Genomic DNA, 20,553 nt, shown 5'->3' with positions numbered 1-20,553 from the left:
GCAATCCGCATCCGCATTTCTGATTTTCTGCCTCCGCCAAAATAAAATTTGTAATATCTGGCAACGCAGTAGAGCAGCAGAAGTAATAATAAAAAAATACGAAGTTGTTTTTTCTGTCATGCTGTTGGACTTCTTGAAATTTGAAAAGAAATCCTATAATTTAGAATTTGTGAACCTTGTGTTCGAAATAATTTACTCTTCCGCCTGATAAAATGTTTTCTCACCCTTTTCGTCGATTCATTCACCTTTCTTGTCATTCAAGAAGTGTCAGAGTCAGATTTGCCCCTAGTCCCACTGGTAAGTTCATTGACTAAATTGTGAACTATTGGGGATTATTCACAAACATTTGTTTTGTATAGGCTATATTCATTTAGGAGGCCTGAGGACTGCATTGTACAATTTTTTGTTTGCCAAAGCTAATAATGGTAAATTTATCTTGAGAATTGAAGACACAGACCAAAAACGTTTAGTACCTGGGGCTGCTGTTCAATTAGAGACTGATTTAGATTGGATGGGTCTATCACCAGATGAAAGTCCAAGTAAAATCACCCTTATTGTATTTAAACCTAGATTTTATAATGAATTTTTTCTTCTTTTAGTTAAAGATGGTGGTTTAGGCCCTTACACACAATCTAAGAGATTACATTTGTACAGCAAATTTGTTCAAGAATTAGTTAAGAGTGGACATGCCTACTATTGCTTTTGTTCAGATAGGAGATTAGAATTTGTGAAGAAAGAGGCTTTAAGAGAAGGAGCAATTCCTCGATATGATAATCGCTGTCGACAACTTTCCAGCGCTCAAGTAGAAGAAAAGAAACAGCAAGGAATGGCATCTTGCGTACGATTTAAGGTACCGAAATTTTTTTCTCCGCTAAAATATTGAGAAAAAGTAGGCGTGCCGTCATTTTTTAAACTAACTTATTCAACTTTGTTAGCTAAGCCCTTTAGATGAACCCATACAAGACTTGGTGTATGGAAACATTGATCGTAGCGCAGTTTTGCATGAAGGCGACCCGGTAATTTTGAAGCAAGACGGTTATCCTACGTACCATTTGGCTAACGTAGTGGATGATCATCTAATGGGAATTACTCATGTATTAAGAGGGACCGAATGGCTCGTTTCAACAGCTAAACACGTCCTTCTATACAAGTATGTATCAACCTCACTTACTATTACTTGATTGGACCTTATTCGTTCCGTTGTACGATTTTATTAATGGGTTATTCTATTAATTAGGGCATTTGGATGGACACCTCCCTCGTTTGCTCATTTGCCATTAATATTGAACCCAGATGGGACGAAATTGTCTAAGAGACAAGATGATATCAGGCTGGAATATTTTAGAAAACAAGGCTTCTATCCAGAGGCCATTATCGGTCTACTTTGTTTAGTTGGAGGTGGATTTTCCCCATCTATCGACATCCAACAGAATTTACACTCTCTTTCCGAGCTAGCAAAAGCGGTACTAATTGAAAAATCTTTCTGTTACATTTTTTTGTAATTCTTTTAAATGAAGTTTAATTTAGGAATTGTCACAACCCATTCAGGAAGATTGGACGGGCCTCGATTGGAATATTTTAATCGATTGGCTCTACAGAATCGCATCAATCGTCCTGAAGAAATAGATAAATTGAGTGAAGAATTGTATCGTTTGATCCACGATAAGATACAAAATTCTTCCCTTGACAAGGATATGGTTAAAAAGGCCAGCTTGTTGAAGATTCTTCATTGGGCGTCAAATGGAGGGCGAATTAATTTTCTGCATCAGCTAACCGATTCAAGCATGGGATTCTTATGGAATTCCCAGGAAAGTCCGATCGTGTCAAAATTAGATCCTTCTACAGCAAGTAAATTATTATTATTTTAGCATTGTAATTTATGTTATAAAACGATTTACGTCGCTAGTTTCTTTATGAATGATTAGTTGATTACTTTTTTAGACTTATTTTTATTTTTATTTAAAAATTATATTCTAGGAAACGTACTTATTCGGGTGATTCAGGTGCTAAACGAACGTGATCGTATACAAAAAAATGAAGTATCAACTATGCTTGGGAAAATTGCCACAGAATATAACCTAAAACTAAAAGAAGTACTGAAGTTGATGCGATCTTCCTTGACAGGCCTCAAAGTATGTTCCTTTTCAATAACTTTTGATTTTGGATTTTAACGAATAATAATTTTAACATTTTTTTGCTATTTATTTTTTAGGAAGGACCTCCAGTCAGTGAAGTTATGGAAATTCTTGGTCCTCAGATTTGCGCTAATCGACTTGGTTCCAGTTTGAATTTGATTGTTTAAAAAACTTAAACGAAAATTGTAGACATACACATGCCTCATTATGATCGCAATTGTATGTTCCTTCTATTAAAATTCTGTTTTAAACCAGTTGAAGTAGGGGTTCCACTGTTCCAGTTCTATATCATGAGCCATTTTCGAATTAAATGGTTAGGACCGTGTAATGTTCGAACTCTCCGTCAGAGGGTATTTTGTCCGAGCCTCCGACATTCTTTTCTAGTCTGCTTCTTGGCTACGGAACGCAACTTGTGTTCGTATTCTGTTTTCTCATTTTATAAACGGATAAAATAATGGGTTCAGTATCTGCAAAGTCGTTGGAAGATGGAAGCGATTATAAACATGATCCATTGGAAGGGTTTTCGAACGGCCGTAAATCTCGAGGTAACTTTAAATGTTTTATCATTCATTGTAAACTGCCTTACTGACCATACGACTTCACTTTACCGTATATATTATAAATTTTTTTTAGAAATCAAAACAACCTTAGAAGAGATGGAATCAGCAAGAATTCCATTAGATAAAAGGGACTATTGTGTTGATTATCTAATGAAATATCTGGGATGCCGAAGTGAGAAGTACCCTTGGGTTTACAGGTGCCATCACGAAAAACATGAGTATCTTCACTGCCAATATGAAGAGTATGTATTTAAATATTTTATTAAGTAATTGTATTACAATGTTTTTTTTTTTTTTAGTTATTTAATTCGAATGAAAGAATTTGAAAGAAACCGCCGCCTGGAAGAAAGGGCTGCTAAACACAATCATCATGAACTTTTGTAATGAAGAAGGGACAATGAATAGATTTCAATAATATCCATAATTTACCTGATTTCAAATTGTAACAGGTAAACTTAGAGTGTAAATAAAACTGATAAAAAGCAATTCAACAAGGATTCTCTTATCATTGTTACCAAAAATCATGCAGCTTGATTCATTTTGGTGAAAAGTCACATTTTTTAGGTTTTTCTGATTGTCATTCAGATCATTTCAGCACTGATGCATTGTAACAAAAAAAATATGTTTTTATTTTTAAGTAATGATGCTTCATGACAGTAAATCCACAACTGTATTAGGGTCCAAGGCATAATATCTTTGATTGGAAAAAGTGTGGTATACAAGATAAAAAGGCCAACTAAATTTGACTATTTTAATGTCCTCCTTAAAATTGAAGGAGTTTGAAGTTGATTCACTTGCCTTCTTTGTTTGAGTACGTTGCGTTAGTAATTAGTTGCAGATAAGCTTATCTGTGTGCTATCTAATAAGATAACGACAGGTTTGTTCTACCTACGTACGTGTCCTCAATCACGACTACTTAAATCTGTTTCTTGGGGCTTTCTTGGTTTAAAAGTTCCTGTTACGTTTTAACCGCCGCACAATCTAGCTGTGGCAACGCTAAATTATTGCTAATGTGTAAACTATTTGACGGCAACTTTTAAAGCCCATCGCTAAAGGTAAAAACTTATCAAAACTTGTATCCAAAACTTTCACAAGATTGCATCTTTTTGTGCTACCCAAATTTCCATTCCCCCTATCTCCATATATTGAACTTTACCATTTCCCGGGGCGTACCATAACCAGTTATGTTTTCTTTTAATTAGTTCAAATGTGAAAGAAGGCTGTGCGGCTGTGGCACACAGCTGTTTCTTTTGGTTTCACATCCTTAGGAAAATTACTAGCGATTCAGCCTTTCACTCCTATAGTTTCACAATTTTGTTTCTTAGTTTCTAGAGAACTTTTTCAAGAACAGTATGGACGTTTTTTCAATCAGCCAATCCGACATAGCCGGCGTTATAATATGTTCAATTGTAATACTGCTAATCCTGATAGCCTGCTATATCCTTTGCAAACCGCTAAACCGAATCAGGGTAAAGTTGAACATTAGAAATACGTTTATTAATTTGAATTAACACTAGTAGTTTAGCACTATACCTAAATTTGTGATTTAACTTTGTTTTAAGGACTTGTGCGATGTGGGTTATGAAGAGCATTTGCGATTAGACAAATATGGACAAACTCGACGTCAGTTAGCGAACGAAGTACGTCGACGCAAGAAAGTTGGAGGAATCCCACCCGTGTTTCCTAATGGGTGGTTCGCTCTTTGCGAATCAGATGATGTTAAAGATGGTCAAGTTCGAGCTGTTGACGCTCTTGGTACGTATATAGTATCAATATACAATATTATTATTTGTAATAGAAAAATGTAAAGTTAAAAAAATCACCATTCTTTTTTGGTATAGGTGAACATTTTGTTGTTTTCCGGACAGAGAAAGGTGTAGCTAGCGTCTTGGATGCTTATTGTCCACATCTAGGTGCTCATTTAGGTATCGGAAGTCGAGTGATAGGCGACTGCGTTGAATGCCCTTTCCACGGTTGGCGATTTCGTGGGGAGGACGGACAGTGTACTTCTATCCCATATGCAGCTGGAAAAAGTAATGCATTCAAACCAAATCTGCATATGTTACAGCAATTATTTAATGTTTGATTTTTGTTTTGCTCTGGAAACAAAACCAAAACCAGTTCCACAATCCGCCCGAGTTAAAGCATGGCCCTCTGACGAAGTAAACGGTTTTATTCTTGTCTGGTATCATGCTGAGCAAGAAGAGCCAAGTTGGAAACCCCCTCAAATACCAGAGATTGCTGCTAAAAAATGGTTTTATGGTGGACGTAGTGAATACAGAGTGAATGCCCATATTCAGGAGATTCCTGAAAATGGATCCGACGTTGCACACTTAGAGTGTTTACATGGTCCATCCATATTGTACGGGTCCGATCTAAAGGCAACTCTAAATGGGAAAAGTGTCAATGGCTTTGCACCGTTCATGCAACATCACTGGTCGGTGAATTGGGAAACTGATCCCGAAGAGAAGCACGTCGCAGTTTCCAGACTCCATCATGAAATACGAATTTTCGGCCGATTGTCCTGCATTTCGGTTGACGTAGAAGCCAAACAAATTGGCCCTGGTTTGGTTTATTTGACATTTACTTCTCCTTTATTCGGAAGATGTATTTTGTTCGAAACTGTGACACCGGTCGAACCAATGGTTCAACGTGTTCTTCATCGATTGTACGCTCCGTTGTCGATGATGGGGCCTTTAGCAAAATTTATCGTATGGGGCGAGGCCGTCCAGGTATGTCAAATAGTATAATACTTCCAATTTTACTTTATTACATGTTTATATAATTTAATAAATCAAATAGTTTGAACGAGATGTAGTTATCTGGAACAACAAAACTTTCATTAAATCACCAATACTCGTTGCTGAAGATCGCGCTATTAATCTCTACCGCCGTTGGTTCAAGCAATTTTATTCGGAGAATTCCCCTCTCTTCGATTTTCAAGGAAACAAGGATAATGAAATTACAAATTGGTAACGAAAAATTAATTTCGTACATTCGTTGAACTCATTGTACGTCCGAACTCAAGCGAGAAAAAATCAATTTTTTTTTATAATCTTGAAATAACGTTGTTTCGGTGTTACCACAGACTACGAAGTGGTGTTACCTTGCAGCTCTAGTAAAATATATATATATATATCTAATCCATCCGTTACGAATATTACACAATAATAAACAATTTAAATGATTAAAGAATCTTTTTCTTTTCCAGTTTGAATGTAATCATAACAAGATAGAAAGTTATAACTGCTGCATTTATGAATCTGAATTTGTGAATTATGACATGATTCAGCATTTAAAAGATTGATACAAATTAGAACTTCCTGTGTTGCAATCTGAATGTGGCTGAATGTCCCTGGCCTGAACGTCCATGGAGAGAGTTTGAAGGTGACGTTTTATTTTATTATTTATACGATTGTGTTCATGTCCGAAAAATGTGTTTGTTACTTTTTTTAAGACAGGTTCATATAATCATATCATACTCAACCAAGCGCGTTACAGAAAAAAAATTTCTAAGGGAGGCCGACATATTTTTTGGAATAATGGCAGAGGCAGAGCTATAGAATACTGGTACCGCCACTCATATGGCGAGCTCTTCCATTGCTTTTTTTCTCTGGAATTGAAGCCTGCGCTGCTGCTTAGCTTAAAGCGCCACAGCGGGTGTGTGGGGAAATAGGGTATAGGCATGGTATAGGAATGGAGGGAAAAGTGGAGGAGAGGCAAGGAGCGAGATCGATATCTTAGCTCCGATTAGCTACGATTTTCACTATCGATTGCTAAAGTTGGCTTCAGCCCCAGAGAAAATTTCCGAGAGGAAGAGTTAACATCGCAGTGGCGCTACCAGTATTCTATAGCTCTGGGCAGAGGTACTTGAGAAAACTACCATTTTTTGGGCACATCTGTGGGATTCAACTCTTTTAATAGCGTGACTTTGACTCGAAATTTACACGCTTTGGATGTGTTTTCGTAATTTTGTAATCTTCTTGTTCGAGCGGGCGCTTAATGGCTTTATTTTATTAGAGATGAAAAGAAACGTTCACCATTATTTATTCAAACTAATTCCCGATAGGGATTTATCGGCAAACGACCCTGTCCTCCCACCCCCCACCCCACCCCACCCGACCCCACTCTACCCACCTCCTACTCCGACTGTGCGACGACGTCTCTTTCTTCTACGGCTCGATAGCTGTTTTCGGAGTTTTTTACTCGATTTCTCTCTGGGAGGTGGCGCTGTTCCTCTCGGAGAGATAGGGAAACGATTTTCGTCTGGGGGGTTCCATTAATGTTTTATACGATTTGCGGGGGTTTTCGTGACGGTATGCAAATCGCGACCGTCTTGTAGAGGAGATGTTATTACAAGGAGCCGTCGTGGTCCCGCTTGGATTAAAGGATAGGGGTCGGCGTGAGATAAATCGAAGAAAGAATGACTTTTTTTAAGTTATTTTTTCTTCCGTCAGGTGGTTCTGACGCCAATCCATAATTCAAGGCCGACGAACTCCAACGCGGCCATGGATTAAACTATAGGTGAATCATAACAATACCAGCTAACCTTGGATTGGAATTCAAAAACACAAAACAAGGCTGGCTGCTAATCAATCAGGGCAAGGTTAAAGAAAAATGTAGGCAAATTTTAAAGAATGTAGTATATAATCCTTTGATTGTAAATTATTTTCCCTACTACGTAAAGCTGGTACAATAGCCGTACGGTTTTTTATATACCGAAAAGCATTCATTCATCATGGAGTCCAGGTATAATTAAATTATGTTGGTCTCTTATTGAAATAAAATTGTTCTTACTTAACGAAATTTAACTTTGGATATATCAAAGGATGATTTACGATGTGATGGTAGAACATTGCTGGATTATCACCCTATAATTCTTGAAACTACATTAGTTTCCAATGCCAGTGAATCTGCAAGGCTGAGACTTGCAAACTCATCAACATCTGGAAAATGAAATTTGCAAATTCCTACGAAGATCCTATGCTTCAGGTGATACAATTGATTTATCTCAACTTTCTTTATTGACACGACAGCAACATTGGGTCTTGTATGTTGACATATTGATATAGCTGATGTGATATTTCCACCAGTCCTGATGTATCAACACTGGTGCAGAGTCTACGACAAGCCATGGTCCTTGAAGCTAAATTCCAACCAAAGTTCAACTTCTGTCAACACTCAACAGCCAGCAATACAGGAGTAAGTATTCTGTAATGCTTCTTCTATTGAGAATACAAACTAATTTGTAATTTGTTGTTTGTGTTTTAGGAAAGCGGTGAAATTATGTGTGCAATGAGGGATGGAGCTGCTCATGTTCTTCGCTGCATGAAAGTCTGGTATGATCTTCCTTATGCAGTTCTTCTGGATGCTCTCAACATGATGGACTGGTTCATGAGCCGCATGAAAGCACTCCTAAACACCTCTCATGCATAGCAACCAGCTCCTTCCATCTAGCAGCTTGCCAATGGATGGAGACGATTAAACAGAACAACATTGAGGTATCTTCCATTCAGAGTCCATTGTAGGTATGTTGACAGTTTTAATTGGCTAGTATTCAGGTTGTCTAATAAATTTTAATTAATAGATTGTTCCTGAACCTCAATATCTGGTAACGATATCTTAATGTAAATGTACCGCCGGAGACATCAACCGGATGGAAAAAATTGTCGAAGCCAAGTTAGCTTGTCTACCCCAAGAAGAACCGGTCACGACCTTAACATTCCTCAACCTGTATCACTCACTTCTCTCGACGACTTTACCTGCCACTCTTCAGCAAGACCTTCTTATTCTTTCATGCAAGCAGGAGACCATTTGCTGTGACGCAAAATAATGCTGCCTTTCCCTCATCTCTTTTGGCTTTCGTCCTACTGTTTGTCGAAATGAAGTGTCACCAGCCGGCCATCGAGGTTATTATCAGAGACGTTTTACTAGAACTTCAGCGACTTGTTCAGGTATTTAGTGGTTGTGCTTGTTTGTTGATTCCAATTTTGTAAGCTGATATTTTACCTCTAGGTCAAAGATGACTAGTTGAAGGAGTGTATAAGAATGGCCACTTCGGCAATGGCACCTTACGATGGCTATGCCCAAAGCAATCCGTCTCATCGTCAACGACTTACCTGGAAGTTGTCCTTTTTCTACTATTTCTTTGCCTTCTAAACCATTTATAATAAGTTTTGCCTTTAGTAAAGCAAAATGCCTAGCTTTTTCTAGTCCTATACCACTTACTTGTTGAGCCTGTGTAAATTCGGGTCTCAGTGATATATGATTACCACTCTTAACAAGAAAACTAGATATTTCTTTAGTCACTACATCAGAAGTTTCTCCAAGTGTGCGGTCGAAAATTTTAGTCAAAATTCCCTTCATAGATAAGAGAAATAGAGCCGTAATTTCATCCTATAAACGTTCAATTAATCTATCAAAAATCTTATCTTGTTTAGGGTGGTTATTAACCTTATATGTTATTTATATAAATTTAAATACTATAAATAATGGTTCGAAATTAACTGAAAAAAGCAACAAGACTTCTGTAATTTTACGTAATTTCGATGTTACGTCATGACGTCATACGTCGAGTATAACCACCCGAATCAGTAAGTATCGGCTTTGACCTATTCATGAACTTATATAGCCCACAATTATAAAAGCAAAATCTCCTGTCCTATTTACAAGAAATGCTTGAATTGCCGCTTTATTTGCCGTTTCTTTTTTATACCAAAAGCACTTTAATTCAGACAAGGGGCGATGGTAAAGAAATTATATAGTCAACCTAGGTTACGAAGAGATAAGTAAAGGTGAACTCTTGGAAGATTTATATAATCGCTTAAATGTTATTTCTCTAAAAGTTCCATCTTTAAGAATATCATAGCTGATGTCTTACAACTGTCAATTTTCCTAACAGCAGTAATCATTTTAATACCAGAAAAGCTGCAGCATTTTCATTTTGGTGTTGGAACTACTAGGAAATGGTTTCCAATCTGAAAGTGAAAACTTAGTATTAGACTATTTATTTCAAATTAAAAGTTTTAACCTACAAAACCTTCATCAAAGTCAGTACACAAGGAATGTTCTCTGTGTTTAGTCTCTTGGTATCATAAAGATCATCTGAGAGCTGCACATCAGGTTGATATCCGTCCATGGTTGCTATTTTAATAGATGGAATTTGTGTTGCAAAAAAAGAGCCGATTTCTCAGCCAATGACACTGCATCATAAGAGTTCCCTCCACATTCAAGAATCTATTTTAATGCCATTAAAATGTTTCATGAGAATTTGTTGATTGGTGGAAATATCACATCAGCTATACCAATATGTCAACATACAAGACCCAACATTGCTGTCGTGTCAATAAAGAAAGTTGTCACACCCCATACTTTCGAGTCAAACTCGCGCGTAGGTTTTTAATTTTTTGGGCGGATTCATTTCGGTTAGCAATTTTTTTTCCCGTTCCTATTGTTATGAGGCTTTTTTTTATCCCTACAAAACGATTAATCGAACAAAAACATCGAACCCAAAGCTAAAAAGACACAAACTCCGCAAAAAAAACCCTATCGGGAAACTCGCGTTACGTTGCCAGTAAAATTCGTTATCCTATTTCGCCGATAGAGGGAAGAAGAGGTAATTTGTTGTTGTCATACGTGAGTTGTCTGCATTAATTAGTTCCTCTTCCCCTCTGGTTCCGATCCTTCACCGTAAAGCTCTTACGACCTTCTTGACTTTATACATTTACAAATTATTTATTAATAATTACGAAATTAAAGCTCTTCAAGTCTCATTTTTCTTTCCCCGGTCAATCTCATAAATCAATTTGGAATTAAGAAGAATGGCAGCACAAGAAGTAGACGATTTTCTAGATGATGAACTAGTAAATCAATACATTGTATTCCCACCAGAAGTCATCGCAGCAATTGATCAGGTAGAATATCTTAATAGATCAAAGACTAATAACCTGAATGTTGTCAAACCAAGCTTTATGATCAAGATTTCTTTGTCTTACCTTTGCAGGTCTTTCCTAGTCAGGATCCTTTAGACAGAGCTGATTTCAATCCAGTTGATTACATAAATAACTTATTTCCAACTGAACAATCCCTTTCTAATATTGAAGAAGTAATTTCCGATTTTCAAGGGAAAATTCACCATTTGGATTCAGAGATTAAGTCATGCATCCGTAGCCAGAGTGGAGTATCTGCTGATGGTGCAGCTGCTTTGGAGGAAGCCCAAATAGCAATCTGCCAACTGTTTGCACGTATTAAAGACATCAGAGCCAAAGCTGAAAAATCAGAGCACACTGTTCGGGAAATAACAAGGGACATAAAGCAACTAGACATAGCCAAGAGGAATTTGACATCTGCAATTACAACTCTTAACCATTTACATTTTCTTGTTTTTGGAGTGGACCAGTTAGAGTAAGTCTGTCTATAATCCTATACTTCTTTTCTATATATGTCCTAAATTTGTTACTTGGTTTCCACAGAGTGCTATGTCAGAAGAGACAGTATTCTGAAATTGCTAGCCTATTGCAAGGTGTAAGTCGAGTAATGGAACATTTTACTCCATATTTAGATATTCCTCAAGTGAAGCAACTGGCTGATGAAGTACTGTATTAAATTTACGAAAAAATTTTGTATAAACAAAATCTAATGACGTGTTACCTTACAGTTGGATCAAATAGAAAAAAGGCTTGGAGACCAAATTTCAAATGATTTTAAGGAAGCATTTTCCGGTAGCGGCCCTAAACAACCGTCAACACTTACCCAGCTTAGTGAAGCTTGCTCAGTTCTCAACGTAATCGAACCTAGATTCAAGTAAAGTCATTTGTTATTTCTTTAGAAATTTTAAAAAAAGTTGAAGAGGCAGAATTTAACCATGTTTTTGAAATAATTTTAGGCGTGAAATTATCCGTTGGTTTGTTGGTCTTCAGTTAGTTGAGTACAGCCATTTGTTCCAAGAGTCAGAGGAAAATGCATGGTTAGATCGAGTCGATCGCCGATATGCTTGGGTAAAGCGTCATCTCCTGAGCTTTGAGGAGCGAATGGGACGTATTTTTTCACAAGATTGGGAAATGAGCGAACGCATAGCTGTTGAGTTCTGCATTCTCACTAGGTTTTTATAGCACTCATACTTTTTCTCTTTTCCATATTTCATAATCCTTTTCTTTTTTGTTGTTGTTATTAAGAAATGAACTGACAAAAATAATGGCCAAACGAGTAAATGAAATTGATGTCAAACTTCTACTGTTTACATTGCAAAAAACCACGCAGTTTGAGGAGCTTCTATCACGAAGGTGATTTTGTGATTTCTCTGATTTTTTCATAATTTGTGTTAATGGTCGCATGGTATTCCATTAGATTTACTGGTGCCTCCATGGAAGAGCTTTTGTCTTCTGAAAAGTCTGCTAAAAAAATAGAGAGTACTAATCCTTTTGAAGAACCTGTTGGTAAGAACCCTTTTGAAGAAGAAGATGAAACTGAAAAGTCAGTTCCAACTAACCAAGCTCAGTTAACAATAACCGAGTCACTTACGGTGTCACCGTTCCATGGATTAATTAGTCGCTGCTTTGAAAACCATCTAAATATATTTGTCGATAGCCAAGACAAGTAAGGTTTCATCGTTGATGACATTCTTTTGTCTTCAGTTCGATAATTGATTTTTTATTTAGAAATCTGGCGGAACTGATGGATCGCTTTGTAGCAGATTTAAAAATCCAAGGTCCTTCACTAGCCCAAGCAGAGATAGAGGGTTGCTGTGTGTTACCTTCGTGTGCAGATCTTTTTGTTTTCTATAAAAAATGCCTCCTGCAATGTGCTCAGTTGAGTACAGGTCAACCTATGCTTTCTTTAACATCCGTCTTTAAGAAATACCTTAGAGAATACGCGTCAAGATTACTTCAGAGTAATTTACCAAGGTACGAATGGTTAAAATATTTTTTTCTTAATCCTAAACAACAAATTTATGTTGCTTAACTAATGATTACAGATCAAACAACACCAGCTCAATAACTCCAGTTTTACCCATGAGCATGAGTAGCCTGACAAAAGATTTTACTAGAGAATTGCGTGACTTGAGTTCAGGCGGTGCTGCTGGATTAATTCAAAATTTTCAGAGCCTTCTTAAGGAAGGTGACATGTCCAGCACTTCTCCTAAATATTCCAAAGACGATATTGCTCGAATCTGCACGTAAATCCATGTAATTTTACATTCTTGTGCCAATCATTCAGTAGAAGCGTTCGCTTATCCTTTCAGAATCTTGACTACAGCTGAATATTGTCTAGAAACCACACAGCAACTAGAAGGAAAATTAAAAGAAAAGGTTCAGCCTGCATTGGCTGATAAAGTTGATCTCGGATCGGAACAGGATCTCTTTGGAAGGTAGCCAGGAGTTTGCTTTTCCATCTGTTCAGTCTGTAATTGAAGTAAATTGTTATTTATAGTGTCATCAGTCAGTGCATTCAACTCTTGGTGGCGGATTTGGAATGTGCCTGTGAACCGGCACTCGTTACTATGGCTAAGGTATTCGATTGTGTTGTTAATTAATCGTGCATGTATTAATTGAACAATGTTTTAGACGGCTTGGCAAACTTGGGAGAGCGTCGGCGATCAATCTCAGTACGTTACCCTAATGACTTCACAATTTAAACACTATATACCCTTTATCCGCGACTGCCTGGTCTCATCAAGAAAATACTTTACACAATTTTGTATGCGATTCGTCAAGTAAGTTCCAGTTCAAAACCTTTGTCTACGTCATTCTAAAAAATCCGACTATATAGTGCCTTCATGACTCGATTCGTCCAACAACTGTACAAGTGCAAGCCAGTGGGTGTTGTGGGAGCAGAACAGTTACTGCTTGACACCCATATGCTTAAAACAGCTTTACTTGATTTGCCTTCTGTTGGAAGTCAGGTGACGCGTAAACCCCCGGCGAGGTAATATCTAAACAAGGGCCATATAATAACTAAGTTGTACTTCGTTTAGATTTGGAATCTAACCTACTATTATTCTATGAAGCTATTCAAAGATGGTTGTTAAAGGTATGACGCGTGCAGAAATGATACTGAAAGTAGTAATGGACGCCTCCGATACGAATGCTAAATACGTTGCGCACTACATGCGATTATTGCCTGAATCGGATCCTTCCGAGTTCCAAAAAATACTGGATATGAAAGGAGTTCGCCGATCTGAACAGCAGCTCTTAGTGGACCTTTATCGTGCTCAGCAATCAAGTCAAGGAGATCGTGAAGACAGTTCCACTTTCTCAGCCGTTTCAGCAAGTAACACACAAGGATTACCTCTAAGTCCCGATCATGAATCGAGCCGCATAAAAAAACTTGAGAAGCTTATTAAACGTCGCCTTTAAATCCTGACTGATCCTTTCAGATTGTACCCTTAGCTTGTGTCAATCTTTCTTTTGATATGAAATCTGTTTAGAAAGTTAGAGTAAAGCATTTTAACATTTTCTATCTTTTGTTAACATTCCACTATGAAAAGATTTGCTAAACAAAAAATTGTATATTTCTAATATAATTTAATATTTCAAAAGGAAATCATGTTCTTGTCTTTTATACAAGCTGTAATAAGGTAACAACAGCTTTATTAGGTTGCAGCCAGCCGGTGAAAGGTACACACTCGAAGGTCACAGAGATTATTATGTAAAAGGTAAAAAGTTTCATGCAGTGGTGTAGAGGTTGGGTGAGAACGGGATGCGTTACATAACCATTTGGTATTTCATTTTGATATTTTTGTGTGTAGACCCATCCCCAGCAAAGTCAACCTGCAAAAGGAAGGGAGCGTCCGCATGTCCTTCACACTAGAAGGTAACGGAGACCATTACGAAAAACGCGTCATGTGATTTAGAGGTTGGGTGAGAACGACACGTGTTACGTAACCATTTGGTAAATTGGTATTCATTTTGATATTGGTTGTTGTAGACCCCCCCCCCCCCCCCCCCCAGCAACCTGCAGAAGGAAAGGCCAGTAACACACTCGAAGGTCACGGAGATCTTTACGTAAAACGTGTTATGCAGTGGTGTAGAGGTTGGGTGAGGACGGACGTTTTGCATCATTATGAAGCAGGTAGAACACCCGCAAGGCTTTAGAGGTGAGGGTGAGAAAAAAAATCGTATAAAAGGAGAGAGAAACGGCGATAGAAAATCAGTCGAGTGAGCATCTCCGACACGGCAACAACTGCAGCGCACTCACCATCTGCCTTCATCACCGTATTGCCAGTTCGCAACCATGGGTAAATATTATTTCATTACATGGAATTATTTGTTGATGGCAATTATTTTCTGTTTGTTTTATTTTGGAAGTTACTATTGAATATTAATGTTTGAATTTGTTCACTGTCTAGTTAACTAAGGCGTCGTATGCTGTTGGGTGTTGTATCGTTGAAGGCTGGGTCGACCACTGGTGTACCGATGTCTCCTTTGTATGGCGGATGCCAAACCGCAACGCTGACGCCTTACTACACAACAACATTCGCAACAACCGGTTCCTACACCACCAAGGCTCAAGAGTGTTACACCACAATTCATGATGCCCCGAGTTGCTACACCGAATCCCGAATTATAACTCAACCCCGAGTTACATCACCAGAGGCGGAGTACTACACCGAGGCTCCTAAGTACTACATCACTAAGGCACCGGAATACTACACGTCTATGTATGCTGCCCCTGCCTACTACACCGAGGCCCCGCATTACTACAACACTAAATCGCTCAAGTACTACACTACAACCTACGTTGCCCCGAACTACTACACCTAGGTACCGAAGAATTACTGTGAGTAAAAGGAGTCGTCAAAAAAAGAAGTCGTGCCCAAACTGCAGTGCCTTATCTGTCACCAACTGCATTCCTCATCGTGTAACCGATTTTCAATTATGGGTAAAGTAAATATTCTTTTTTTTACATTGATTTTTGTATCAAATTATTTTTTTCTAATGTTGTTCTAATGTTTAAATTTATTTACTGTTTAGTCAACTATGGCGTCGTGCCCCTGTTGGATTTTGTAGCGTTGATGGCTGGGTCGACCACTGATGTACCGATGTCTCCTTCTTTCGCAACTTACGCAACGAGGTTCCTGCACCGAGGTCTTCAAGTACTACACCACTAAAGCACCGGAGTTTTATACCACAACTTACGCTACCCCGAGCCACTAAACTGACGCCCTGAAGTATTACTCTGCCCCGAGTTACTACACCACAAAGGCGACGGAGTACTACATGATTATACGTATGCTGCCCATCCTACTACACCGAGGCTCCCAAGTATTACTCTGTTCTCATTTACTTACTGCACCTATTTTCCTAAGTACTACTCTGTTCCCAGTTGCTACACCGAGGCTCCCGCTGATAACTCCATCAAAACGGTTGAGTACTACACCGAAGCGGCGAAGGTCTTCTCTGCCCTGATCTATACACCCACAACTGAGGTGGCCAAGTATTACGCATTCCCTACTTACTACCCAGAAGCTGCTCTTTCGTACTACGTTGAAGTGAAGCACTACACTGATGCTCAAGTCTACTACACCACAACCTACGGACCTACGCTACACCTAGCTACAACACCGCAGCTCCCAAGTACTACACCGAAGAAGCCGCCTATTACGCAACCACGTACGCTGCCTAGAATACCACATCGAGGAATTTAAGTATTACCCTACTCCAACGTACTACCATCTGAGGTTTACATGTATTACACCAGCAATTTCCCGACTGTCACCACTACTTATGTTGCTCCGAACTATACATCGAAGTTTTGAAGTATTTCTCTGGATGTGTTAAAGATTGCTGAAATACAAAATTGATCGATAAATCTCAAGTGTATGTCTCTATTTTCTCTAAGTACCTTCTTTTAATAATCGCATGATGTGAGAAACTATTTCTGAGTGCTTTGTGAACTCAAAACAAAACAAATAATAAATCTGTAAAATACAACAATAAAATTCAAAATCTTAATTTTTGCAGCATTATTAAATTCCCTTTAAGTCCAGACTTGTTTTTGGAAAATTTACAAAGTTATTTAAAAAATTATCGCGAAAATTTTATTCGAACAATTTAACAAGTTTTTTTTCAAAATTTATAATATTGTCATACATATTTTTCCTGTGGCCCCCAGGGCGGGGGGAGGCCTGTCGCTTTCTCTACCGCGATAATAACATGATGCAAGTTATATGCAAATTATTATTTGTTTGGCGCAGAAAGCTTGTTTTATCTAGCAGTTCTCGACTGTGTCAAACCTGACATTGATCAGGTTGCCTCAGTCGTATACTGCATGATTGATGAAAACTCAAAAGACGACAGATCAAACTATTTGAAATCACAATACAAAATACTGGCAAGCAAACAACAACACAAAAATTTTCAAGTCAGGAACCCAGATGGAACAGCTCAGCTACAACAGCACAGCAATTTAAGGGTAACACCAGCGCAGCTACTTCTGGATTACACTGCAACCTCATGCTGCATACAACGGTTCAATCTGTCTTTGTCACACCTTTCCCCATTCAGCTGCAACATCCAACAGCGTTAAAGAAGTGTTTGTTATGCCTATTCAAGGAAAGAAAATTATTTTCGAGAAACAACTGTGTACACATGCATACTCATAAAAAACAAATACAAAGAGTAATAGGTAACTACATAGCCCAACACAATAACTTGGAAATCTGATTCAAAATTTCTATAGTAGCGGAGTTAATTGGTCTACTCTGTAGTCATGTTAACTAAATCTGTAGTACTTTTGCAAGACATTTGATCAAAATAATTACTTTTCACTATTGCATGGGATGAGACGTACGCCTAAGAACAGGCAGCGAGACACACGAGGCACGCCATTTCGGCAATGTACAGGCAATTCCAAGTCTGAGATGAATGATTTGGCAAATTGGTTTCTACGTGACAAATAACCTGTAAATTTCACATTAACATTTTACAATCAATAACAATAGGAAATTAACAATAAATACCTTTTAATTTTCATCGTGAGAAACGTCACGACCAACAACCATTTCTGCTGCGTCTTGGAACAAAATGGCCGAAATGCGTCCCTAAAGACACTAGCGCTATCTGGTGGACATTCCAGCAAAGTTTTGACAGCCACCTATTGACAGCCATTAGATTCCTGTTCAAATGACTGAACGCAACGGCTGGATTGCTTGCTTCCAGAGACAGCCCGCAGCAGCTCAACTTGAATTCGACATGCCTTTCGGCTTTCACTAGCTGGCACGAAATGAATCAAATGAGCATCAACACCAGATTACTCCAGTAGCTTTCCCTATGACACAAATACACACAGTTTTTAGCTAGCTTTTCAGACTTTTTAACTATTTCAACATAAAAATCTATTATCCTATTAACACAAAGTGTTGGGGGTCAAGACAAAAAATTAAACTTACAATTTTCTAAAGAAAAGCATAATTTTCCTTCCTGTGGCTGTAATGCAACAGCACCAACTGCTTGAGTAAAAGATTCAGAAAAATACACATGCTGGTATGTACCCTGCATCTTTTCATGTGACTTCCCCAAAGTTGGTGAATAAACCTGAAGATTACCCATGGCCTTGATTATGTTCACATAGCTTCCTCTATGACAGAAGATACAGTTTATGGCATCAAATAAAAGTTAAAAATTTTTGAAGGAAGAATAATACCTTGTCTTGCTTGACTTGTCTGTCAATGCATTTTTTGTAGAAAACATGTTCAGAAAAAAAAAAACTGTCCCATCCCAAGCTGTAAACATGCAAATAAATTGAAATAGAAATTGAAAAAATTGCTACCTTCACTCCTCTGTGACGGTGACCGTTTTTACCTTCCATTGCCCGTGTTGCCGGCTTTGGTCGCCATTTCTTCTCAGCGGGACACGCATATAGAGGGTTCGAACTTACAAAGCGAATTCGCTCAACGAGTTGAGACCGTTTGTGCAGAAAAACCGTTGCCAATGAGTAGATCCAAGAAAGCGAGTTATCCATGGGGCCGTGATGGAAATCTTTAACGACATCGGGCTAGATGCTGCAAGCGGTAGAGCTCTATCAGCCACATAGATGAATTCCATCACCTTTGTGTTTCTAGATCTGTTGAAGATCTTTTTTGAGATTTGAATTTCTGAATTTGAATTTCTGATTTGAAGATCTGTTGAGTAAAATGCTCATTAGCTATGGTTTAGAGAGAAATAAACGAAATAAAAATGTCTCCTAATTACCTGGTGTCTTATGTCTACAGAAGATTTTCTTTTTTAAAAACATCCAATATTCGAGTCGACAGTTGAGTGAAATTGATCAATCTCCTCTCTGACGAACCTGGAACATGCAGTCGAAAACTGGGCTGCCTTCTTCTACTATTCTTCACTTTTGGATAAATGGTTTTTTTTTTCTCACTTGTTAGCATTTTCCCTTCAGCATCAATATTTTGTTGAACGATGAAGCATGTAACATGTTGAGTCCAATGTAGACTGGAGATTAGAACTCTTGCTATTTCAGGCTAGACATACTGTCCAACAGTTTACTTAGATATGTGTGGGGCTATGAATCGTGAGCATATATGGCTAAAAAGGCTGAGTAGACACTGAACGAACCATGGAACGAACTCTGAAGAGTGAAGACTAAACATTTGCAGTTTGCACTGCAGACGAACTTTGGTGCCAACCAGAAAGCAGTGCTGCCAATTCATGAAACTCCGATGCCGCATAGCCGCTCTGTGAATTACTCGGTTATCCTCTTATCCTAATTCCTAAATCCTAATAGGCTAATATCATTTACCATGCTAACATCCTGCAATTCTGCAAATAACCTTATTATTATTATTATTGTATGAATTAAAAGATATTACTTTTCACTATTGAAATAAATTCAAATTAATGCAAAGTGCAAGCGAAGCGAATTAAATTAACAGCGGTTACCCCCGCTAGTTTGCGCTTAACCTGATTGCATGGTCATCAAGTATGGCATGAAGTATGTTCATGGCATGGGCAGCAACTCAGCATTTCAGCGCGCAGCAGCAGCAGCGTGCCGTTTAGCAAGCAAAGTGCTTTAATTGTGATTTTTTCCCATTAAAAAAATCAAAATAGCATATGAGTATGACCTATAAAAGTTTGGAAAAAAAATTACATTATATTAAATCTACAAACGGCAAATATCCTTTTCATTAAGGACTTAGAGTAAAGTTTAGTTCAAATTAAAATATTTTGCCTGCCTATGTGTGCTTATAAACATCATCACACATGGTTTTTGAATTTCGAATTTTGAAAAACAAAGCTAACACGTACTATAATACTGCGTCACTGCTTGAAAACAACCTTCAATAGATCGAGTTGCTCTAAGCAAATCAAATCGAATTAAGTTTATGTATTTTACCCGGAAGTTTTCATTACCTTGCGTGGTGCCGTGCTGGTCGACTTAGGCGTCATCTAGGTTTTGTCAGACTTTTCCTCTTTTTCCTCGCGGACCGACGATGGAGTAAAAATTGTGATTTGTTAGTTGACGTTGGTACTTGGTAGTCAGAGGACTTTCTTCGATTATTTACTTATCCACTGTGTTCTTCTTCCTGGTAAGAGGGGTGTGACAGCAATTTCCCTTAACAATGCTAAAAGGACTTTCAGAATCATACTAAGGGAAAGTGATAAATATCCCTTGTGGTAGTCATAAATGTAATTGTTGGGTGTAAACAGACCTTCGGGTCACACACAGTACGCGTTCACTGTTTACCGTTCCTGTTTTGCACAAACGCTTGATGTAGAATGTAAATTAGCAGACGATTAAATATTGTTGCAACATTCAAGTTTTGCGTAATCTGATACCAAGTAGTAACACTGCACAATGTTCCCTGTATATTGCCCTTATCCTGGCCTCTAATCCCTCCCATGTACCTCTGG

General features: G+C 38.1%; 4 protein-coding genes and 5 long non-coding RNA genes across 13 annotated transcripts; 6 read left to right on the top strand and 3 right to left on the bottom strand.

Moving 5' to 3' along the window:
* The first annotated feature begins 82 nt into the window (after positions 1–82).
* LOC124335931 (probable glutamate--tRNA ligase, mitochondrial) lies at positions 83–2,680 on the top strand. Its single transcript, XM_046789443.1, has 8 exons — positions 83–297; positions 360–539; positions 600–850; positions 936–1,150; positions 1,238–1,463; positions 1,518–1,848; positions 1,978–2,132; positions 2,213–2,680. The coding sequence occupies exons 1-8, from the start codon at positions 213–215 to the stop codon at positions 2,300–2,302; spliced, it is 1,533 nt and encodes a 510-aa protein (XP_046645399.1). The 5' UTR covers positions 83–212; the 3' UTR covers positions 2,303–2,680.
* Positions 2,500–3,181, top strand: LOC124335933 (NADH dehydrogenase [ubiquinone] 1 beta subcomplex subunit 7-like). The gene is made up of 3 exons (XM_046789445.1): positions 2,500–2,680; positions 2,769–2,937; positions 2,995–3,181. Exons 1-3 carry the CDS (start codon positions 2,590–2,592, stop codon positions 3,077–3,079), a joined length of 345 nt encoding a protein of 114 aa, XP_046645401.1. The 5' UTR covers positions 2,500–2,589; the 3' UTR covers positions 3,080–3,181.
* Positions 3,182–3,267: 86 nt separating this feature from the next.
* Positions 3,268–5,887, top strand: LOC124335932 (cholesterol 7-desaturase nvd-like). The gene is made up of 6 exons (XM_046789444.1): positions 3,268–3,750; positions 4,021–4,164; positions 4,258–4,450; positions 4,537–4,728; positions 4,817–5,427; positions 5,498–5,887. The coding sequence occupies exons 2-6, from the start codon at positions 4,048–4,050 to the stop codon at positions 5,669–5,671; spliced, it is 1,287 nt and encodes a 428-aa protein (XP_046645400.1). The 5' UTR covers positions 3,268–3,750; positions 4,021–4,047; the 3' UTR covers positions 5,672–5,887.
* Positions 5,888–6,768: 881 nt separating this feature from the next.
* On the top strand, positions 6,769–8,984 carry LOC124335934. Of its 3 annotated transcripts, XR_006916956.1 has the most exons (7): positions 6,769–7,314; positions 7,383–7,444; positions 7,524–7,687; positions 7,768–7,897; positions 7,967–8,223; positions 8,283–8,649; positions 8,711–8,984. It is a non-coding gene; the product is annotated as an uncharacterized LOC124335934 (long non-coding RNA). The 3 variants fall into 3 exon arrangements; XR_006916955.1 differs by having other exon boundaries at positions 6,771–7,444; positions 7,789–7,897; XR_006916954.1 differs by having other exon boundaries at positions 6,771–7,444.
* Positions 8,985–9,368: 384 nt separating this feature from the next.
* On the bottom strand, positions 9,369–10,251 carry LOC124335937. Its single transcript, XR_006916961.1, has 3 exons — positions 10,000–10,251; positions 9,735–9,931; positions 9,369–9,672 (listed from the first exon to the last, which is right to left on the bottom strand). It is a non-coding gene; the product is annotated as an uncharacterized LOC124335937 (long non-coding RNA).
* Positions 10,252–10,325: 74 nt separating this feature from the next.
* LOC124335930 (vacuolar protein sorting-associated protein 53 homolog) lies at positions 10,326–14,148 on the top strand. Its single transcript, XM_046789441.1, has 14 exons — positions 10,326–10,608; positions 10,698–11,098; positions 11,167–11,287; positions 11,352–11,497; positions 11,580–11,795; positions 11,869–11,976; positions 12,041–12,289; positions 12,352–12,597; positions 12,669–12,869; positions 12,936–13,061; positions 13,124–13,202; positions 13,258–13,406; positions 13,463–13,618; positions 13,701–14,148. The coding sequence occupies exons 1-14, from the start codon at positions 10,516–10,518 to the stop codon at positions 14,047–14,049; spliced, it is 2,640 nt and encodes an 879-aa protein (XP_046645397.1). The 5' UTR covers positions 10,326–10,515; the 3' UTR covers positions 14,050–14,148.
* A 513-nt stretch (positions 14,149–14,661) lies between these two features.
* Positions 14,662–16,497, top strand: LOC124335936. 2 transcript variants are annotated; one of them, XR_006916960.1, is made up of 4 exons: positions 14,662–14,930; positions 15,042–15,574; positions 15,667–15,922; positions 16,019–16,497. It is a non-coding gene; the product is annotated as an uncharacterized LOC124335936 (long non-coding RNA). The 2 variants fall into 2 exon arrangements; XR_006916959.1 differs by having other exon boundaries at positions 15,667–15,957.
* A 134-nt stretch (positions 16,498–16,631) lies between these two features.
* On the bottom strand, positions 16,632–19,235 carry LOC124335935. 2 transcript variants are annotated; one of them, XR_006916957.1, is made up of 7 exons: positions 18,886–19,235; positions 18,496–18,815; positions 18,338–18,416; positions 18,084–18,271; positions 17,655–17,962; positions 17,457–17,595; positions 16,632–17,238 (listed from the first exon to the last, which is right to left on the bottom strand). It is a non-coding gene; the product is annotated as an uncharacterized LOC124335935 (long non-coding RNA). The 2 variants fall into 2 exon arrangements; XR_006916958.1 differs by lacking the exon at positions 18,338–18,416 and having other exon boundaries at positions 18,084–18,228.
* A 643-nt stretch (positions 19,236–19,878) lies between these two features.
* Positions 19,879–20,461, bottom strand: LOC124336838. Its single transcript, XR_006917189.1, has 3 exons — positions 20,289–20,461; positions 20,053–20,225; positions 19,879–19,977 (listed from the first exon to the last, which is right to left on the bottom strand). It is a non-coding gene; the product is annotated as an uncharacterized LOC124336838 (long non-coding RNA).
* Positions 20,462–20,553: the final 92 nt, after the last annotated feature.

The sequence above is a fragment of the Daphnia pulicaria genome, chromosome 4 (assembly GCF_021234035.1).
Source record: "Daphnia pulicaria isolate SC F1-1A chromosome 4, SC_F0-13Bv2, whole genome shotgun sequence".
NCBI lineage: Eukaryota > Metazoa > Arthropoda > Branchiopoda > Diplostraca > Daphniidae > Daphnia > Daphnia pulicaria.
This window is presented reverse-complemented; position numbering and strand designations above follow the sequence as displayed.

What these genes read in the sequence shown, in the direction of transcription:
- LOC124335931 (XM_046789443.1), top strand. Translation starts at nt 213, where the DNA reads ATGTTTTCTCACCCTTTTCGTCGATTCATTCACCTTTCTTGTCATTCA. An exon ending in ATTTGCCCCTAGTCCCACTG is followed by an intron (nt 298 to 359) that starts GTAAGTTCATTG and finishes TGTTTTGTATAG; the next exon opens with GCTATATTCATTTAGGAGGC. An exon ending in TTTCCGAGCTAGCAAAAGCG is followed by an intron (nt 1,464 to 1,517) that starts GTACTAATTGAA and finishes TTTTAAATGAAG; the next exon opens with TTTAATTTAGGAATTGTCAC.
- LOC124335933 (XM_046789445.1), top strand. Translation starts at nt 2,590, where the DNA reads ATGGGTTCAGTATCTGCAAAGTCGTTGGAAGATGGAAGCGATTATAAA. An exon ending in GAACGGCCGTAAATCTCGAG is followed by an intron (nt 2,681 to 2,768) that starts GTAACTTTAAAT and finishes AATTTTTTTTAG; the next exon opens with AAATCAAAACAACCTTAGAA. An exon ending in CTTCACTGCCAATATGAAGA is followed by an intron (nt 2,938 to 2,994) that starts GTATGTATTTAA and finishes TTTTTTTTTTAG; the next exon opens with TTATTTAATTCGAATGAAAG.
- LOC124335932 (XM_046789444.1), top strand. Translation starts at nt 4,048, where the DNA reads ATGGACGTTTTTTCAATCAGCCAATCCGACATAGCCGGCGTTATAATA. An exon ending in CCCATATGCAGCTGGAAAAA is followed by an intron (nt 4,729 to 4,816) that starts GTAATGCATTCA and finishes AACCAAAACCAG; the next exon opens with TTCCACAATCCGCCCGAGTT. An exon ending in TATGGGGCGAGGCCGTCCAG is followed by an intron (nt 5,428 to 5,497) that starts GTATGTCAAATA and finishes TAAATCAAATAG; the next exon opens with TTTGAACGAGATGTAGTTAT.
- LOC124335930 (XM_046789441.1), top strand. Translation starts at nt 10,516, where the DNA reads ATGGCAGCACAAGAAGTAGACGATTTTCTAGATGATGAACTAGTAAAT. An exon ending in GAGGAGCTTCTATCACGAAG is followed by an intron (nt 11,977 to 12,040) that starts GTGATTTTGTGA and finishes GTATTCCATTAG; the next exon opens with ATTTACTGGTGCCTCCATGG. An exon ending in CTTCAGAGTAATTTACCAAG is followed by an intron (nt 12,598 to 12,668) that starts GTACGAATGGTT and finishes TAATGATTACAG; the next exon opens with ATCAAACAACACCAGCTCAA.